Source organism: Myxine glutinosa, chromosome 10 (assembly GCF_964187855.1).
Source record: "Myxine glutinosa chromosome 10, kmMyxGlut1.1, whole genome shotgun sequence".
Classification (NCBI taxonomy): domain Eukaryota; kingdom Metazoa; phylum Chordata; class Myxini; order Myxiniformes; family Myxinidae; genus Myxine; species Myxine glutinosa.
In genome coordinates, this window is record NC_136270.1 from 59,616,014 (window position 1) to 59,631,709 (window position 15,696).

General features: G+C 43.7%; 1 protein-coding gene across 1 annotated transcript in view; it reads left to right on the forward strand.

Moving 5' to 3' along the window:
- The first annotated feature begins 213 nt into the window (after positions 1–213).
- Positions 214–15,696, forward strand: part of VAT1L (vesicle amine transport 1 like) — a 158,965-nt gene continuing 143,482 nt past the window's right edge. Inside the window, exons 1-2 of the mRNA XM_078785709.1 lie at positions 214–531; positions 8,007–8,136. Coding sequence (XP_078641835.1) covers positions 293–531; positions 8,007–8,136 — 369 coding nt within the window. The 5' untranslated portion in view covers positions 214–292. The remainder of the gene's footprint in view (positions 532–8,006; positions 8,137–15,696) is intronic.

A 15,696-nucleotide genomic window follows, 5' to 3' on the forward strand; every position in this document is an offset into this window, starting at 1 on the left:
TTCGCAAGCAGCAAACAGACATACACACAGACAGACAGACAGGGGTGAAAACATGACCTCCATCCAACTTCGGGCGGCGGAGGTAATGAATCAGAGTGGGAGGTGCTGGATGCGTCGGGGGAGGGATAAGTGTGCGTGGGGGGGGATGAATCAGGGTGGGATGGTGCTGGGTGCTGGGTGCGTGGGGGAGTGAAGGTGCATGGGAGGGATTAGGACGCCGGAGTGCGAGATAACGGTGCAGACCGAGGGGAGGAGGTGTTCGTGTGCAGAGAGCTTGATCACTGCAGTGGGAATGGCGAGCGAGCCGGGTGAGCCAGAGACGGCGCTCATGATCGAGAACAACACCAAAGGTTTAGGGCCGAATGTCGTGGCCGCCGTGGAGTCGGAGCAGGCGTCGGGAGGTGGTGCGGGCGAGCGCGAGGCCCGTGCCGTGGTGCTTACGGGGTTCGGGGCGCTGAGCAAGCTGCGGGTGATGAAGCGCTCCGTGCCGGCGCCGCGGCGCGGGGAAGTGCTCTTGTGTGTCAAAGCCTGGTGGGTACAATCGAGCGGACACGAGAGTGCGGATGTACAGCGACAGACACGCACACGGACATGCAGATAGACGCACCTTTTTCTCCGACGAAGGGCGAACGCCCGAAACGTCAGCGTTTGTCTCCTTTCCACGACGATTAGCACAGCCTTGTGAACTTTGAGTTGATAAAACGTCTCGTTCGGATATTGTTCGCCGACACAGACGGACACAATGTCATCGACAAATGTAGTCGATAGACAGACTCCTGCATGTCCTGGCGAAATCATGAGGACGAGGAAAATCATGACCACGATAAAGACCCACAGGAGGAGGAGGATGTTGAACTCGTGTTGATTATCCCCCGAATGTAATTGGCAAAATGACAGCGAGGAAGAGGCTGAAGCAGAATTTTGAAAAGCTGGTTCATTGAGGTTGGATTGAATGTCTGAAAAATATAGGTATAAGTACCTGAGTCTAGAGCGGGTCGTTTGAGATCTGGGAAGAAAAACTTTTGAACCAAACTTCAAAATGTTTTCACAACGAGAACGAGATGTCCTTGAAAAGACAAGTTTTTATTTTTCGATACATGATTAATAAGGGCGTGATTTGTAAGGAGGGGCTGATAGGATACCCCTGAGGCACACTCCCCTCTTCTGAACTGTCGAGCCTGGGTCAAATCCCAAACCTAGGTATAAACCGCCATCCTGGTGGATTTTCAAAAATCTCACGGTATCCTTCGTGGAGTGTTGGCAACTTATCTCCGGCCCTCTGAACAAATGACAAATTCCTATCACGTTCAGTCGAACATCAGTCCTGGCCAGCCGATTCGCGAGAGACGGTGAGGGATAGAGAAGAGATAGAGAAGGGAAGGAAACAGTAACCCACGAGCAAAAGATTGGCCTGGTGAGGGTTATTAGGCACAGACACCATCACGAGTGCGGATGGAAACCCGGGATGGAAGGGTGGGCTTGAATTGTCTCTTGAAAAGGTTCCACATATTGGAGAAAAAAAGGAACAAAAGAGTGTGAAAACTCCCAAAACCAGACTAATGAGGAGTGGGAGGGGAGGGAGTTATTTGAAGACTTTGTACATCCTGGAGTTGTTAGCACAGATGGCTGAGAGAGCAGAGGGAGTTACATTAAAGGAGATGTGGTTAAAAAATACTACCGGCCTCACTAATATGGGAGATCAACAGAGCTTGTGCCTCGACTTCATCACAGGAGATTCCACGAATATTGAGAGATTTCAAATCCATAGACTCCAGGTGAGACAAATGATGCTGAAGCACAATTCCATAGGGGAGAGCAGTACAGTATGTGCAAACGTCATCATGATGGTGCTAGTTCTGTGAGGTTGAGACAATGTTACCACACGCCACTTTCCTTGGCCGCCGCAAGAAGCTAACAAAGTCCGAGCGGATCGTCAGGCCGGCAGCGATTCGGATGTGAAGTCCAGCGAGGCAGTCTGAACATGGGAACAATGGAGAGGATAGGGGTTGAGGTGATGGAGATGTTACAGAGAAGGCTGAAGGTGATGTGTGTTCAGGAGACCAAGTGCAAAGGAGACTGCGAGGGCTTGGTCGGGGAGTAAAAGCCATCACAGGCAGGACGAGACGGAACAAGTAATGGAGGTAGGAAGAGATCAGTAAGGAGGTGGTCAGAGTGGAGAGATGGAAGGGACGGATAGTTATGGCATGGTTGATGATTCAGCAACAACTTGTGTGCAGCATTTTGGTGTATGAACCACAGATAGGAAGGACAGAGTCAGAGAAGCAGGAGTTCAGGGACACAGTGGAAAGGATGATGGTAATGGTCGAGCTGGAGGTTATGCTGTGCATTGTGGGTGACGCACATGTGGGAGTAGCGGAGTCAGGTGAAGAAGGTGTTGATAGATGTTGGGTGAAGAAGAGGGCGTTGATAGATGTGGATGGGGAGTGAGGAGATCTGGTGGAGTTGTTGGGGAGAAATGGTTTGGCCATAGCTGGATGGTTCTTTCACAAGCAGCAGAACCATAAATTGCATACAGGAAGAGACACCACAAGATGGAATTGGATTTGTTGATATTCAGGAAAACAACAGTTGTGGAGGATTAAGGACTGAAAAGTAAATGTTGGTGAGAATGTCACAACACGGTACAAGTCTGTGTTGTTTATTGTGCACTTATGGAAGAGGAGATCAATTAAGTTGATGGGCAAGAAGATGATCATGTGGTGGAAATGTAAAGATGACAGTTGCTGTGGAGTATAATAAGAGGTTGAAGGTGAAGTGTGAGGAGCTTAGTGAGGAAGGCAAGAGTGGAAGAAGCATGGAGGTGTTATGGTAGTTGCAGAAGAGTTGTTTGGAAGAACATCTGGAAAGGGCGGAACATCAAGGAATAGAAGAGAATAGGAAAGCGTAGATCAAGGATGCAGGATTGCTGCACCTGTACAAGGAGAAGAAGTGACCAAAGAGAGCTGTGGACAAGGCAAGGGATGATCTGGAAGTGGATTTGGACAGCAAGTTGGATGAGAATGGTGGTAAGAAAATAATTGAGAATAAAATAAAATAAATAACAGCGATGAGGATAAAAGGATGGATGATAATGGAGGGATGGATATCGAGGATGGATGTGGGGATTTAGTGACAGACAGGGAGGCAGGGCTGAAGGTATGGGAAGGCTATTTAAAGAAGTTGCTGAACCAGGGAGGAAGCAATGATATACATGTAGAGGGGAAGGCGGAAGTGGTGGCAATTACAGAAGCGGATGTGCCGACGGCATGGAAGAGGATGATGAAGGGGAGAGCGCCAAGCATTGATGAAGTACGTGTGGAGATGATAAGTGTGGCAGGAACGGACTCTTTTCCGTTAAACTCACTCTTATCCGTATCACCTGGTGTTGGCCTCATGGTTAGGGCGGTGGGCTTGGGTTCCTCAGGTCCTGAGTTTGAATCCCGTTGAATTAACGCCAGGTGGGTTTGACTCAGCCTGTTCATCCTTCTGAGGTCGAGAAAATGAGTACCAGATAACTGGTTATAAAGAGGCATTGCATCAGCGGCAAACGCGCTCAGGGTAAAATGATACAACCAGCAGCCGGGTGGATGCACACGAGCCACCACCCACCCCCATCCGTTAAACCTTCCTTATCATTCCTTGTTTGGTTGTAAAATTTATATTAAAAAACTGCACTTTGACATAATGGGGTAGTATATGTAGATCAGTGACAAAAATAATCTCAATTTAATCCATTTTAAATTCAGACTGCAACACAACAAAATGGGAAAAGGTCAAGGGGTGTGAATACTTTCTGAAGGCACTGTACACTTACTAACATCATAAGTGTCTCGATGTACAAGGACGGCCTGATAGTTACAGATATGTAAGCAGTAAAGCATTCATTTTAAAACTCTTTTCATATGCAGTACAGGGTTTATTGCACAGTACTGTACTTACAATAATTAATCAGTCATTGTATCTGTATGTGCTCCATCATTATCGTTACACAACTGAATTGGTCGCCAAGTCCTCGTCGACATCTTGTGTCATATTTGATCTGTGTGCGCCCTTTCATGCCCCAAAACACAAGCATCCAACTGCTCTTTGATACTGTAACAACTACTGTCCGCCATGCCGTCTAACTCCCTGCTGCATTTTTATCAGGACGAAGAAGAGTGATAAAGAATCGGCAGATCCTAACATCGACAAATTGTAGTTCTTCCCTGGTCAATTTCATCAGACAGCAGAGCATAATAATGGCTGAAGCGATTACAATGACTCTAATGGGAGGAAGCGACATTGTCTCTTGGGTATTACCTCAGTACCACATCAAAAAAATTCAACAAAACTTGATGAAACTAGAACGGCACTCAGTGGAGAGTATACCTTCACCAGGTGAAGAGTTTACGTTTTGTATCCTAGAGTAGACCAGAAAATCACAATACAGAATCACATTTAATCAAAATCATCCATCCACAACTTTTTGAGATATCCTGCTATGTATCGTTTTTGACACGATCTCCCATTGGTGAAGAATCACTTTTAAAATTCTGGTAGCCGGATCCGCATCCGGATCTTCACCAAAATCGAATCATTTTGTCATTGTCACATACGCTACATCTCTGCCAAATTTCGTCCGAATCCGTCCACAACTTTTTGAGATATTTTGTTCACAGACAGACAGACAGACAGACAGACAGGGGTGAAAACATAATCTCTATCCACCTTTGGTGGCGGAGGTAATAAAAACAATATAACCACAATACACCACGAGCTGTTGAACATCATTTAGGTATGCGCAGACGGAAAAACTGTTAAACTCACTCTCTTTTGTTAAACTCATTCTCTTCTGTTAAACTCACTCTCTTCTGTTAAACTCGCTCTCTTCTGTTGAACTCATTGTCTTCTGTTAAACTCACTCTCTTCTGTTAAACTCGCTCTCTTCTGTTATACTCACCCTCTTCTGTTAAATGTGCTCTCTTCTGTTAAACTCACTCTCTTCCGTTAAACTCGCTCTCTTCTGTTAAACTTGCTCTCTTCGGTTAAACTCGCTCTCTTCCGTTAAACTCGCTCTCTTCTGTTAAACTCGCTCTCTTCGGTTAAACTCGCTCTCTTCTGTTAAACTCACTCTCTTCTGTTAAACTTGCTCTCTTCCATTAAACTTGCTCTCTTCTGTTAAATTCGCTCTCTTCTGTTAAACTTGCTCTCTTCTGTTAAACTCGCTCTCTTCCATTAAACTTGCTCTCTTCTGTTAAACTCGCTCTCTTCTGTTAAACTTGCTCTCTTCTGTTAAACTTGCTCTCTTCCATTAAACTTGCTCTCTTCTGTTAAACTCGCTCTCTTCTGTTAAACTTGCTCTCTTCCATTAAACTTGCTCTCTTCGGTTAAACTCGCTCTCTTCTGTTAAACTTGCTCTCTTCCATTAAACTTGCTCTCTTCGGTTAAACTCGCTCTCTTCTGTTAAACTTGCTCTCTTCCATTAAACTTGCTCTCTTCCGTTAAACTCGCTCTCTTCTGTTAAACTTGCTCTCTTCCATTAAACTTGCTCTCTTCGGTTAAACTCGCTCTCTTCTGTTAAACTCACTCTCTTCTGTTAAACTTGCTCTCTTCCATTAAACTTGCTCTCTTCTGTTAAACTCGCTCTCTTCTGTTAAACTTGCTCTCTTCCATTAAACTTGCTCTCTTCTGTTAAACTCGCTCTCTTCTGTTAAACTTGCTCTCTTCTGTTAAACTTGCTCTCTTCCATTAAACTTGCTCTCTTCTGTTAAACTCGCTCTCTTCTGTTAAACTTGCTCTCTTCCATTAAACTTGCTCTCTTCGGTTAAACTCGCTCTCTTCTGTTAAACTCGCTCTCTTCCGTTAAACTCGCTCTCTTCCGTTAAACTCGCTCTCTTCTGTTAAACTTGCTCTCTTCCATTAAACTTGCTCTCTTCCGTTAAACTCGCTCTCTTCTGTTAAACTTGCTCTCTTCCATTAAACTTGCTCTCTTCGGTTAAACTCGCTCTCTTCTGTTAAACTCACTCTCTTCTGTTAAACTTGCTCTCTTCTGTTAAACTTGCTCTCTTCTGTTAAACTCACTCTCTTCTGTTAAACTCGCTCTCTTCTGTTAAACTCACTCTCTTCTGTTAAACTTGCTCTCTTCTGTTAAACTCACTCTCTTCTGTTAAACTTGCTCTCTTCTGTTAAACTTGCTCTCTTCCATTAAACTTGCTCTCTTCGGTTAAACTCGCTCTCTTCTGTTAAACTCGCTCTCTTCCGTTAAACTCGCTCTCTTCCGTTAAACTCGCTCTCTTCTGTTAAACTTGCTCTCTTCCATTAAACTTGCTCTCTTCGGTTAAACTCGCTCTCTTCTGTTAAACTCGCTCTCTTCTGTTAAACTTGCTCTCTTCCATTAAACTTGCTCTCTTCCATTAAACTTGCTCTCTTCGGTTAAACTCGCTCTCTTCTGTTAAACTCACTCTCTTCTGTTAAACTTGCTCTCTTCTGTTAAACTCGCTCTCTTCTGTTAAACTCGCTCTCTTCTGTTAAACTTGCTCTCTTTCGTTAAACTCGCTCTCTGCTGTTAAACTCACTCTCTTCTGTTAAACTCATTCTCTTCTGTTAAACTCGCTCTCTTCCATTAAACTCACTCTTTTCCATTAAACCTTCCTTGTCATTCCTTATCAGTTCTTGTTTTTTGGAATTCCATCCCGACATGTTTTCATTTTTTTTTTAATGTTTTTTTTTCCTGACTTGTAGTCCATATAATTGATGTGTGCCAAAGGTTGTTTTGAAGATCAACTTTGACATATGACCTTACATTGGTGAAGGTATTTGCAGATGTTGAGTTGAAGGAGGTTTAAGCGTTGGTGAAGATAAACCTAAAATGATAAACATTGTTGAGTAAGGCAGGTTTGACAATAACATTATGTCTTGGTGTGAACTTGAAACACACTTGATGGAGGGAATGTAATGTCAAAATGATCGATTTTGATTGGACTCGACCTTGGAGATCAATTGTTTCACTTTATTTCTGTTTTTAGAAAGGACTGGGCAGTATTATAAACATGGCATTGTCTGCAAAGCAAAAATATTTCTGAGAGTCTGATGGGGAATCGATGTACCAAGATCCTCTTGAAAATCGATTCTGCCGAAGGAGAGTTAAGAGAGAACATGTATAGTAAAGACCCATCCATGTAAGGATTGGCACATTATTATTTGTGTGCTAAGTACATTTTATCCAATTGGAATGGTAATCAATTTGAGTTCAATTTGAAATTAGCTTTACAAACAATGTGCTGAAGCCACAGCTTACTGAACAGAAGTTAGGAGAAAGATAACCCTAACCCTAATTTCTCCTTTGAGCTTAATAAGAAACTCGACTCATTTGTGATAATCTGCATTTTATTTTTTATTTGCTATACAGAGCTGAGGCATAAATGGAACAAAAGGCAATAAAAATAAACTGAGAGGAGGGTGAGGGCTGAGGGTGTTGTGCGAATGGGTGGTAGAGGGGCCGTTCTTCTTCTTCTTAAATGAAACCCGCTCTTGTTCTTCTTTAACGACTCCAATTATTCCCATTTCGTGAGGTTGGCCTGAGTAAACAGTCTAACCCAGGTATTTTTGGTAACTGGCTGGCCAGGCCTGATGTTAGACTGTGACAGGAATTTTTAATTTGTTGAGGTCGCTGGCGATCACTCGCCGACTCTTCATGAAAGACACCGAGGTACATGCGTCCTCTGGATTATGTCCATTCGATGGATGGTGTACTCATCGATGCCACACCCTTCATATGAAACACCAGGATGAGAGTTTGTAACTGAGTAAGGATTCGAACCTGGGGTATATAGACAGCTCAGAGGGAAGTGCGCACACCTCTAAGATATCCTGAGAGTGGTTTCTCTTTAAGGTTGTAAAAACTTTTTATCTGTGTACACGCAATGAATGTAATGTGAAATTATTGTATTTGTATAACTTGTAGCTTTACCTACTTTTCCTGAGGACCCTCTTTATTTGTCCTCTGATTGTTTTATATTTCTTTGCAGTGGAATGAACTTCTTGGACCTGATGGTTCGACAAGGAAACATGGAAAATCCACCCCGAACCCCCATCATCCCTGGATTTGAGTGTTCAGGCCTCGTGGAGATGCTTGGAGAGGGGGTGGAAAATTTTCAGGTAGGATATATACCAACTTTGTTTGAGGCAATCCCAGGAGGTAATGGTGGAATTGACTTGTATGGATTTTCAATTCAACTTTCCCTCTTTTCAAACACAGACATATTGGCTCATGAAACTTAAAGACAGGAGGAAGAGCATTATAAACATTGACAGTGGGAAAGGGGAGATCAGGGTGAATCGAAGCATTATTGGAAGATGATAAACTGAGGATTTGATGTAATGTGATGATGAGTTAAAACCTTCAATGATTAAAGGGAAGAATGAGCACAGTTTTTGATGTACAGTCAATATGCGCTATATCAAATGTTCATGTAACATGTGGTAAAGTTTCAATTTCCTCTGTTGAACGGTTTTTGATGTATGCTCTTAACAAAATGCAGACACGTGTGTGACCAATCGCTTAACCCCACTTTTTGCTTCACAAGCACAAGGTAATAAAATAAATAAAGATGACAATTCAGACATGACACTGAGCCTGCCTTTGGGCAGACCATCATAAAAGCAACATATACAGTCAAGTGAAAAAGTAAGTGCACCCCATGTAAAGTTTTGACTTTTTCAACATATTTCAACAGACAGCTATTTGATCTTCATTTCAACAATATTGATGGATAAAGGTGATATAATAAAACAAATATCATGAAACATTTACATTTTGTAGTCCATTGTATAATTTAAATAAACATAAATGCAAATTTCGCATGTAGAAAAAGTAAGTACACCCTTGGCTCTAATAGGTGGTATTGCCCCCTTTGGCAGAAACAACCTCAAGTAGGCGTTTCTTAAAACTATCTACCAGTCTCTGACATCGACTGGGAGAAATTTTTTCCCACTCCTCCATGCAGAATTCTTTCAGCTGTGCGATGTTTGAGGGGTTTCTTGCATGCACAGCTCGTTTCAAATCCCCCCACAACATCTCGATGGGATTTAGATCCGGCCTTTGACTTGGCCATTCGTGCATGCACAGCTCGTTTCAAATCCCCCCACATCTCGATGGGATTTAGATCCGGCCTTTGACTTGGCCATTCCAGAACCCTCCATTTCTTTCTTTTCAGCCATTCCTTGGTGGATTTACTGGTATGTTTAGGGTCATTGTCATGTTGCAAGCTCCACCTTCGGTTGAGCTTCAACTTTCCGACAGATGGCCTCACATTAACCTCAAGCACCCTCTGGTACAATGAAGAATTCATAGTGGATTCTATGATGGTGAGCTGCCCAGGCCCTGATGCAGCAAAGCCGCCCCAAACCATAATATTTCCACCACCATGCTTTACAGTTGGTATCAGGTTCCTGTGGTCAAATGCTGTCTTTGGGTTTTGCCAAACATGTCTTCTGGTACTGTGGCCAAATAGCTCTACCTTTGACTCATCTGTCCAGTGCACATTGTTCCAGAAGTGCTAGTCTTTGCCTAGGTGTTCATTGGCAAACTTTAGTCTTGCCCTGATGTTCTTTCTGGACAGCAAAGGTTTCCTCCTGGCACACCTCCCATGTAGATCAAATTTGTGCAGCCTCTTTCTAATGGTAGACTCGTGCACTTTGACATCAACAGTAGCAAGAGTTACCTGTAGGTCCCGTGATGACATTCTGGGGTTCTTGGAGACTTCTTTCAGCATCTTGCGGTCTACTCTCAGGCTGAACTTGCTGGGGCGGCCTGGCCTGAACAAGTTGGCAGTTGTTTGGAATCTACTCCACTTCTTGATGATCTTCCGGACAGTCGAATGATTGATTTAAAATTGTTTGGAGATCTTTTTAAATCCCTTCCCAGACTCGTAGGCATCCATAACCTTCTTTCTGAAGGCCTCAGAGAGCTCTTTTGATCTAGGCATGGTGATGCCGCACACTTCAACAACAAAGAGCAAACCAAACTAAATGTCTGAGGTTTAAATAAGACAGGTTCCTCCAAGATCCTCTCTAACGATGTTCTAATCATTTGCACCTGAGCTGGTGCACCCGATTCTAATTTTAGGTATTTGAAGTAGTGATAAATGTCGGGGTGTACTTACTTTTTCTACATGCGAAATTTGCATTTATGTTTATTTAAATTATACAATGGACTACAAAATGTAAATGTTTCATGATATTTGTTTTATTATATCACCTTTATCTATCAATATTGTTGAAATGAAGATCAAATAGCTGAATGTTGAAATATGTTGAAAAAGTCAAAACTTTACATGGGGTGTACTTACTTTTTCACTTGACTGTATAACCAAGATTGAACAAGAAAATAAGATTGATCTTACTAAGCCTATTTGTATAAAATCTTTGTTTTTAAAATCATAATAATCAAATTGATATTGCAGGTGCAGAGGATGAGGTGATGAGGACACAGTATCTAGAAGGTTGTTTGTTCAAAACCTGATGAATTAGCAGCACTAAGGATTTGTATTCTAAACGCGTGGAACTCAAGCTGGTCTCAAGAGAATGTCTGTGCTGCTATCGAGCTGTCGGTTAAATGCAACTGGATCATCAATGACCTTGGGCCTGCTCTACCCACTGTGTGCTACTTATGGAACCAGTTCACACCTTCTGCTTGGCTCCTGAATTCCTTAAGGATAAACACTAGAATAGTGCCCACAACCCCTGAACTGAATAACAGTGTGTTTGTCTATTCGATGGTTGAGGTTGACTTGAAAGAGACATGAAATCGCAATGCATCTTCTCCTTCTTGTATTTTATTAAAAACACTTTCAAAAGTTTAGTGACGTCATAAAGCTAATACCCCAAGTCGGCCGAATTGTTCAGGAAGATTTTACTCAAAGGGGATGACAGCATGAGTTGCAAAAACTGGAAACACTGATAAACTTTCTCAACCTTTGTTCAGTTTACCCAAAAAAATTCTGATCACTGCACTTAGGACCATGACAACTACATATGGGCAGGGTACAGCCCGAAATACCCTGTGGGGGACCTCACTCCCTCTCGTCAAAACACTCAAGGTGGGGAACCCGATCGAAGCAAATGTGGAAATCACTCCATTTATGATTACGAAACGTCTGATGCCCCACGTGGAGATCGGTTTCTGAGGTTTGGGACATGGAATGTAAAGACAATGACAGGGAGATCAGGAGAAGTGGTGGAAGTATTGGTCAGAAGAAGAGTGGACATATGTTGTGTGCAGAAGACGAGATGGAAGGGAAGTGGTGTGAGAATGGTGAAGGGTAGGCAGGGACATAAATACAAGTTTGTGTGGCAAGGGTGCCCAGAAGGCTTGCATGGTGTTGGTGTCCTGTTTTCTGAGGAGTTTGTAGACAGTGTGGTGAGTGTGACTGGAGTGAGTGAAAGGTTGATGATGGTGAAAATGATGATTGGAAAGCTCTTGGTGAACGTCATCTCGGGATATACTTTGCAGGTCGGTCGGAGCGACGAAGAGATGGACAAGTTCTGGTGTGCGATAGAGAAGCTGATGGAAAACGTGAAAGATGAGGAAGTTGTTGTGGTAGGAGGAGACGTAAATGGACATGTGGGAAGGAGTATGGATGGTTATGAGGGAGTTAATGGGGGTTGTGGATATGGTGTGAGGAATGGAGAAGGTGAAAGGATTTTGGACTTTGCTGATGGAGCTGGTTTGTTGATTTGTAATACTCAGTTCCAGAAAGCGGATAATAAGCTTGTTACATACACGTCAGGTGGGTCGACGACAACCATTGACTACCTGATTGGTGCATAGGCGAGATAGGGGGCACCTTCGGGACACAGGTGATCCCGGGGGAGGAGGCTGTTTCACAGCACCACTTGGTTGTCTGCGACATAAGGGTGAAAGGTGCGAGGAGAGCTCAGCGGGTGAAGTACCAACCGAGAATGAAGGTGTGGAGGTTGAAAGAGGTGACAGTGAGGGAGGCATTAAAAGAGAGGCTGAGTAGGGTAGAGTATGATGTGGTTGAGCTTGAAAGTGGTTGGAAGTCAATGAAAGATAGTCTGTTGGGAGCCGTTGGTGAGGTATGTGGATGGACAAAAGGACCACCGAGGCACTCGGAAACATGGTGGTGGGATAATGAAGTTGGAAAGAGGATTGACGAGAAGAGGAAGACGTTCAAGGAGTGGCAGAAGGCGAAGGGTATGGGGGCAGAAAAGGCAGAGCATGAAAGTTATAAGGCAACCAAGAAGGCTGCAAAGAAAGAGGTATCAAAGGCACAGAAGGCATATAGGAAAATGTTCGGAGAACGCTTGGATTCGGAAGCGGGTCAGAGAGTGGTATTCAGGATTGCAAAGCAGATAGCGAAAGAGAGGTGCGATGTGATGGGGGTGAGTTGCTTTAAGGATGAAGTGGGACAAATAGTTGTGGACCCAGATGGAATTAAAGGAATATGGAAGAGATATATGGAAATGCTGTTGAATGCAGAGAATGAATGGGATGGCAACATAGAGAGTAACCCAGTTTTAGGACTGGCTGAGAAGTTAAATGAGAAGGAAGTTGAGGAAGCAATAAAAGCAATGAAGAGTAGAAAAGCGGGAGGGCCGACGGGAGTTGTGGGAGATATGTTGAAGGCAGCAGGAAGTTGGTTTGTGAAGAGAATGACAGAGATCTGTAATCTGGTGGTGAAAGAAGGCCACATTCCAATGGATTAGGAACTGAGTACCCTCGTCCCTCTATACAAGGGGAAAGGTGACCCTCTGGACTGTGGCTCGTATCGAGCGATAAAGTTATTGGAGCATGGAATGAAGGTATTGGAATTTGGAAAGGGTGTTGGAGAGGAGGATAAGGAAGAAAGTGAAGATCGACGAAATGCAGTTTGGATTTATACCAGGAAGAGGAACGACAGACACACTTTTTATTGTAAGGCAGCTGCAGGAGAAGTACATGGAGAAGAGGAAGAAGTTGTTTCTTGGGTTTGTTGATCTGGAGAAAGCATTCGATAGGGTTCCACGCGAAGTAGTGACATGGGCATTGAGGAAGTTTGGAGTAGCGGAATGGTTGATCAGAGTAGTGATGGCAATGCAGGAGAGAGCGCGCACAGCTGTAAGGATGAAGGATGGGAACAGTGGTGAGTTTGAGGTGAAGGTGGGAGTGCATCAGGGGTCGGTACTAAGTCCACCACTATTTGTAGCTGTGATGGAGGTGCTGGCTCAGAATGTAAAGGAGGGTTTACCATGGGAGTTGTTGTATGCAGATGATCTGGTATTGATTGCGGAAAGTATGGATGATCTGAAGAAGAAGATGAACAAGTGGAAGGAATGTATGGAGACAAAAGGTCTGAAGGTGAATATCGGAAAAATTAAGGTGATGGCAAGTGGTAAAGCATGTGGTGAGGTGGAAAGAACTGTGAAGTGGCCGTGTGCTGTGTGCAGGAAGGGTGTCGGAGTGAACTCCATTCAATGTACAATGTGTGCTGAGTGGGTTCATCAACAATGTAGTGCACTGAGAGGGTCATTAACCAGTGTGGCAGCTACATTCAAGTGTAAGGTGTGCACAGAGGGAGCTGCAGATGGAGGAAATATTGAGTTGGATCTTGGAGATGGTGTGAAGCTGGAAGGTGTGAAAACATTTTGCTACCTCGGAGACATGCTGAATGGAGAAGGTGGATCAGACTCGGCAACGGTTGCTAGAGTGACATGTGCATGGAAGAAGTTTCAGGAACTGAGTGGCGTGCTGACGAGGAGGTGAGTGTCGTTAAAACTGAAGGGAAAGGTGCATGTGTGAGAAGTGTTATGATTTATGGGAGCGAGACATGGGTAATGAAGGTAGAGCAGCAACGAAGGTTGGAAAGGGTGGAAATGCGAATGGTTCGGTGGATGTGCGGAGTATTGTTGAGAGAGAGGAAGACAAATGATGAATTGCGAAAGATGATGGGAATAGAGACTGTGATGGATGCTGTGAAGAGAAACAGGTTGAGATGGTTTTGTCATGTGTTGAGGAAGGATGAAAGTGACTGGTTGAGAAGAATGATGGAAATGAATGTAGAAGGAAGTAGAGGACGGGGAAGACCGAGAAAGACTTGACTCAAGGTGGTGGATGAAGAAATGCGGGCAAGGGGGTTAACAAGGGGAGATGCAGAAAATAGGGCAAAATGGAGAAGATTGTCATGGGGCCCGCAAGGCTAACCCCCGCTCTAGCAGGGAAAATGGCCTTAAAATGCCTGTTGTTGTTGTTGTTGTTGTGTACACACAATTATAACACTTAAAGAAAGTACAATGAAAATATTACTTGTATCAAATGAACAATACATATTGTTATGTCGGTGGGTTGGGGGATATATAGATTTAGGTAGATCTGCATAGGTAGGTGCTCCGATGTCGTAAAGAAGAAGAACCCTTTCGATGTTCAGTCAGTCAGGGACCGGTCTAGCCTGTTTGTCGGATTAAGTGTGTTTTGTTTGTCTGGTTGATTTGTTTGTGAAATAAATGTTAGCTCTTTCACGAGCCTCCATTCAGTATACAAAAAAAGAAAAGAAAAAAAAAAGTGTATATTCGTGGTCATACAAGGATGGCCCTGTGATAGGTAGAGTAGGGATTATGGTAATTCCCTCGTGTGTCAGCTACCCTCTCATTCTGCAAACTCCTCAGCTACCCCTCTCATTCTTGAGCCTGTCAACATCCAACCTTGGCTTGGATGGTACCCTTCTCTTGTATTTGAGCTGCAACCTCAGAGTTGCTACAACAAGCCTGTGTTCGGTATTGAGGAACCGAGCACTCCAGTAGACCCTGTAGTCCTGATGCATCCTATAGTGACCATCAACAAGCACATGGTCAATCTCCTTTGCCATGCTACCAGCATTGGAATACTGTGGGCACTAAAACGATGGGCCAGCTACTCTAAGTCGACGACATCTTACAAAGTCAAGGAACTGAGTGCTATTCTGGTTCATAGTTCCAGACCCATTGGGACCAACACATGTTTCATACCCATTCCTGTCAGTGCCAATCAATGCATTGAAATCCCCCAAAACTAGAATAGTATCTCACCTGGGGCACATTCATCATATTTTGCTTTGGCGAAGGGTTAACGTCTGAAACATTAACTTCTCCTTTGCTTCCGTCAACTTCGTTAGCATACCTCAATCAACGTCCTGGTGATTTCATCCATTGTCCTGCCAGTTTGCCGATGTAGATCAACACGAGGCCTTCACCACCAAGACGAGTTATTCGTCCTTTACAATGCCCATCTACACTATACCCATATTTTCACGACTGCATTTTTGAACCATAATATCACTTTTATGGACTGACCTGCACAATCTCCGGACTTAAATCCAATTGAACAAGCTTGGGACATCCTAGGAAAGCGTGCTTGCGGTCACCACTTCCACCCGCACTCTCTTGATCATTGGAAGTGACCCTTGAATAGTGCAACATCCTACATCATGAGCTAGATCTAGATCATCTGATTTGGTTCGGGCCAATTTGTGAATGTTGCATTGTGGTCTTTGGTGGTCACGTACATCATTAAAGCCATTTTTTTTCCAATGTACACCTGCCTGTGGTCATTTGTGGACTGGTATCGTTTGCACACCCACTTCACCCAACCATGTTGTTTTCGTAGAACAACTTAACTTTTGCTTCCACTGACATCACGTTTGTTTATGGAGTGTACATTTCATTACTGGTCCTCTTAAACAG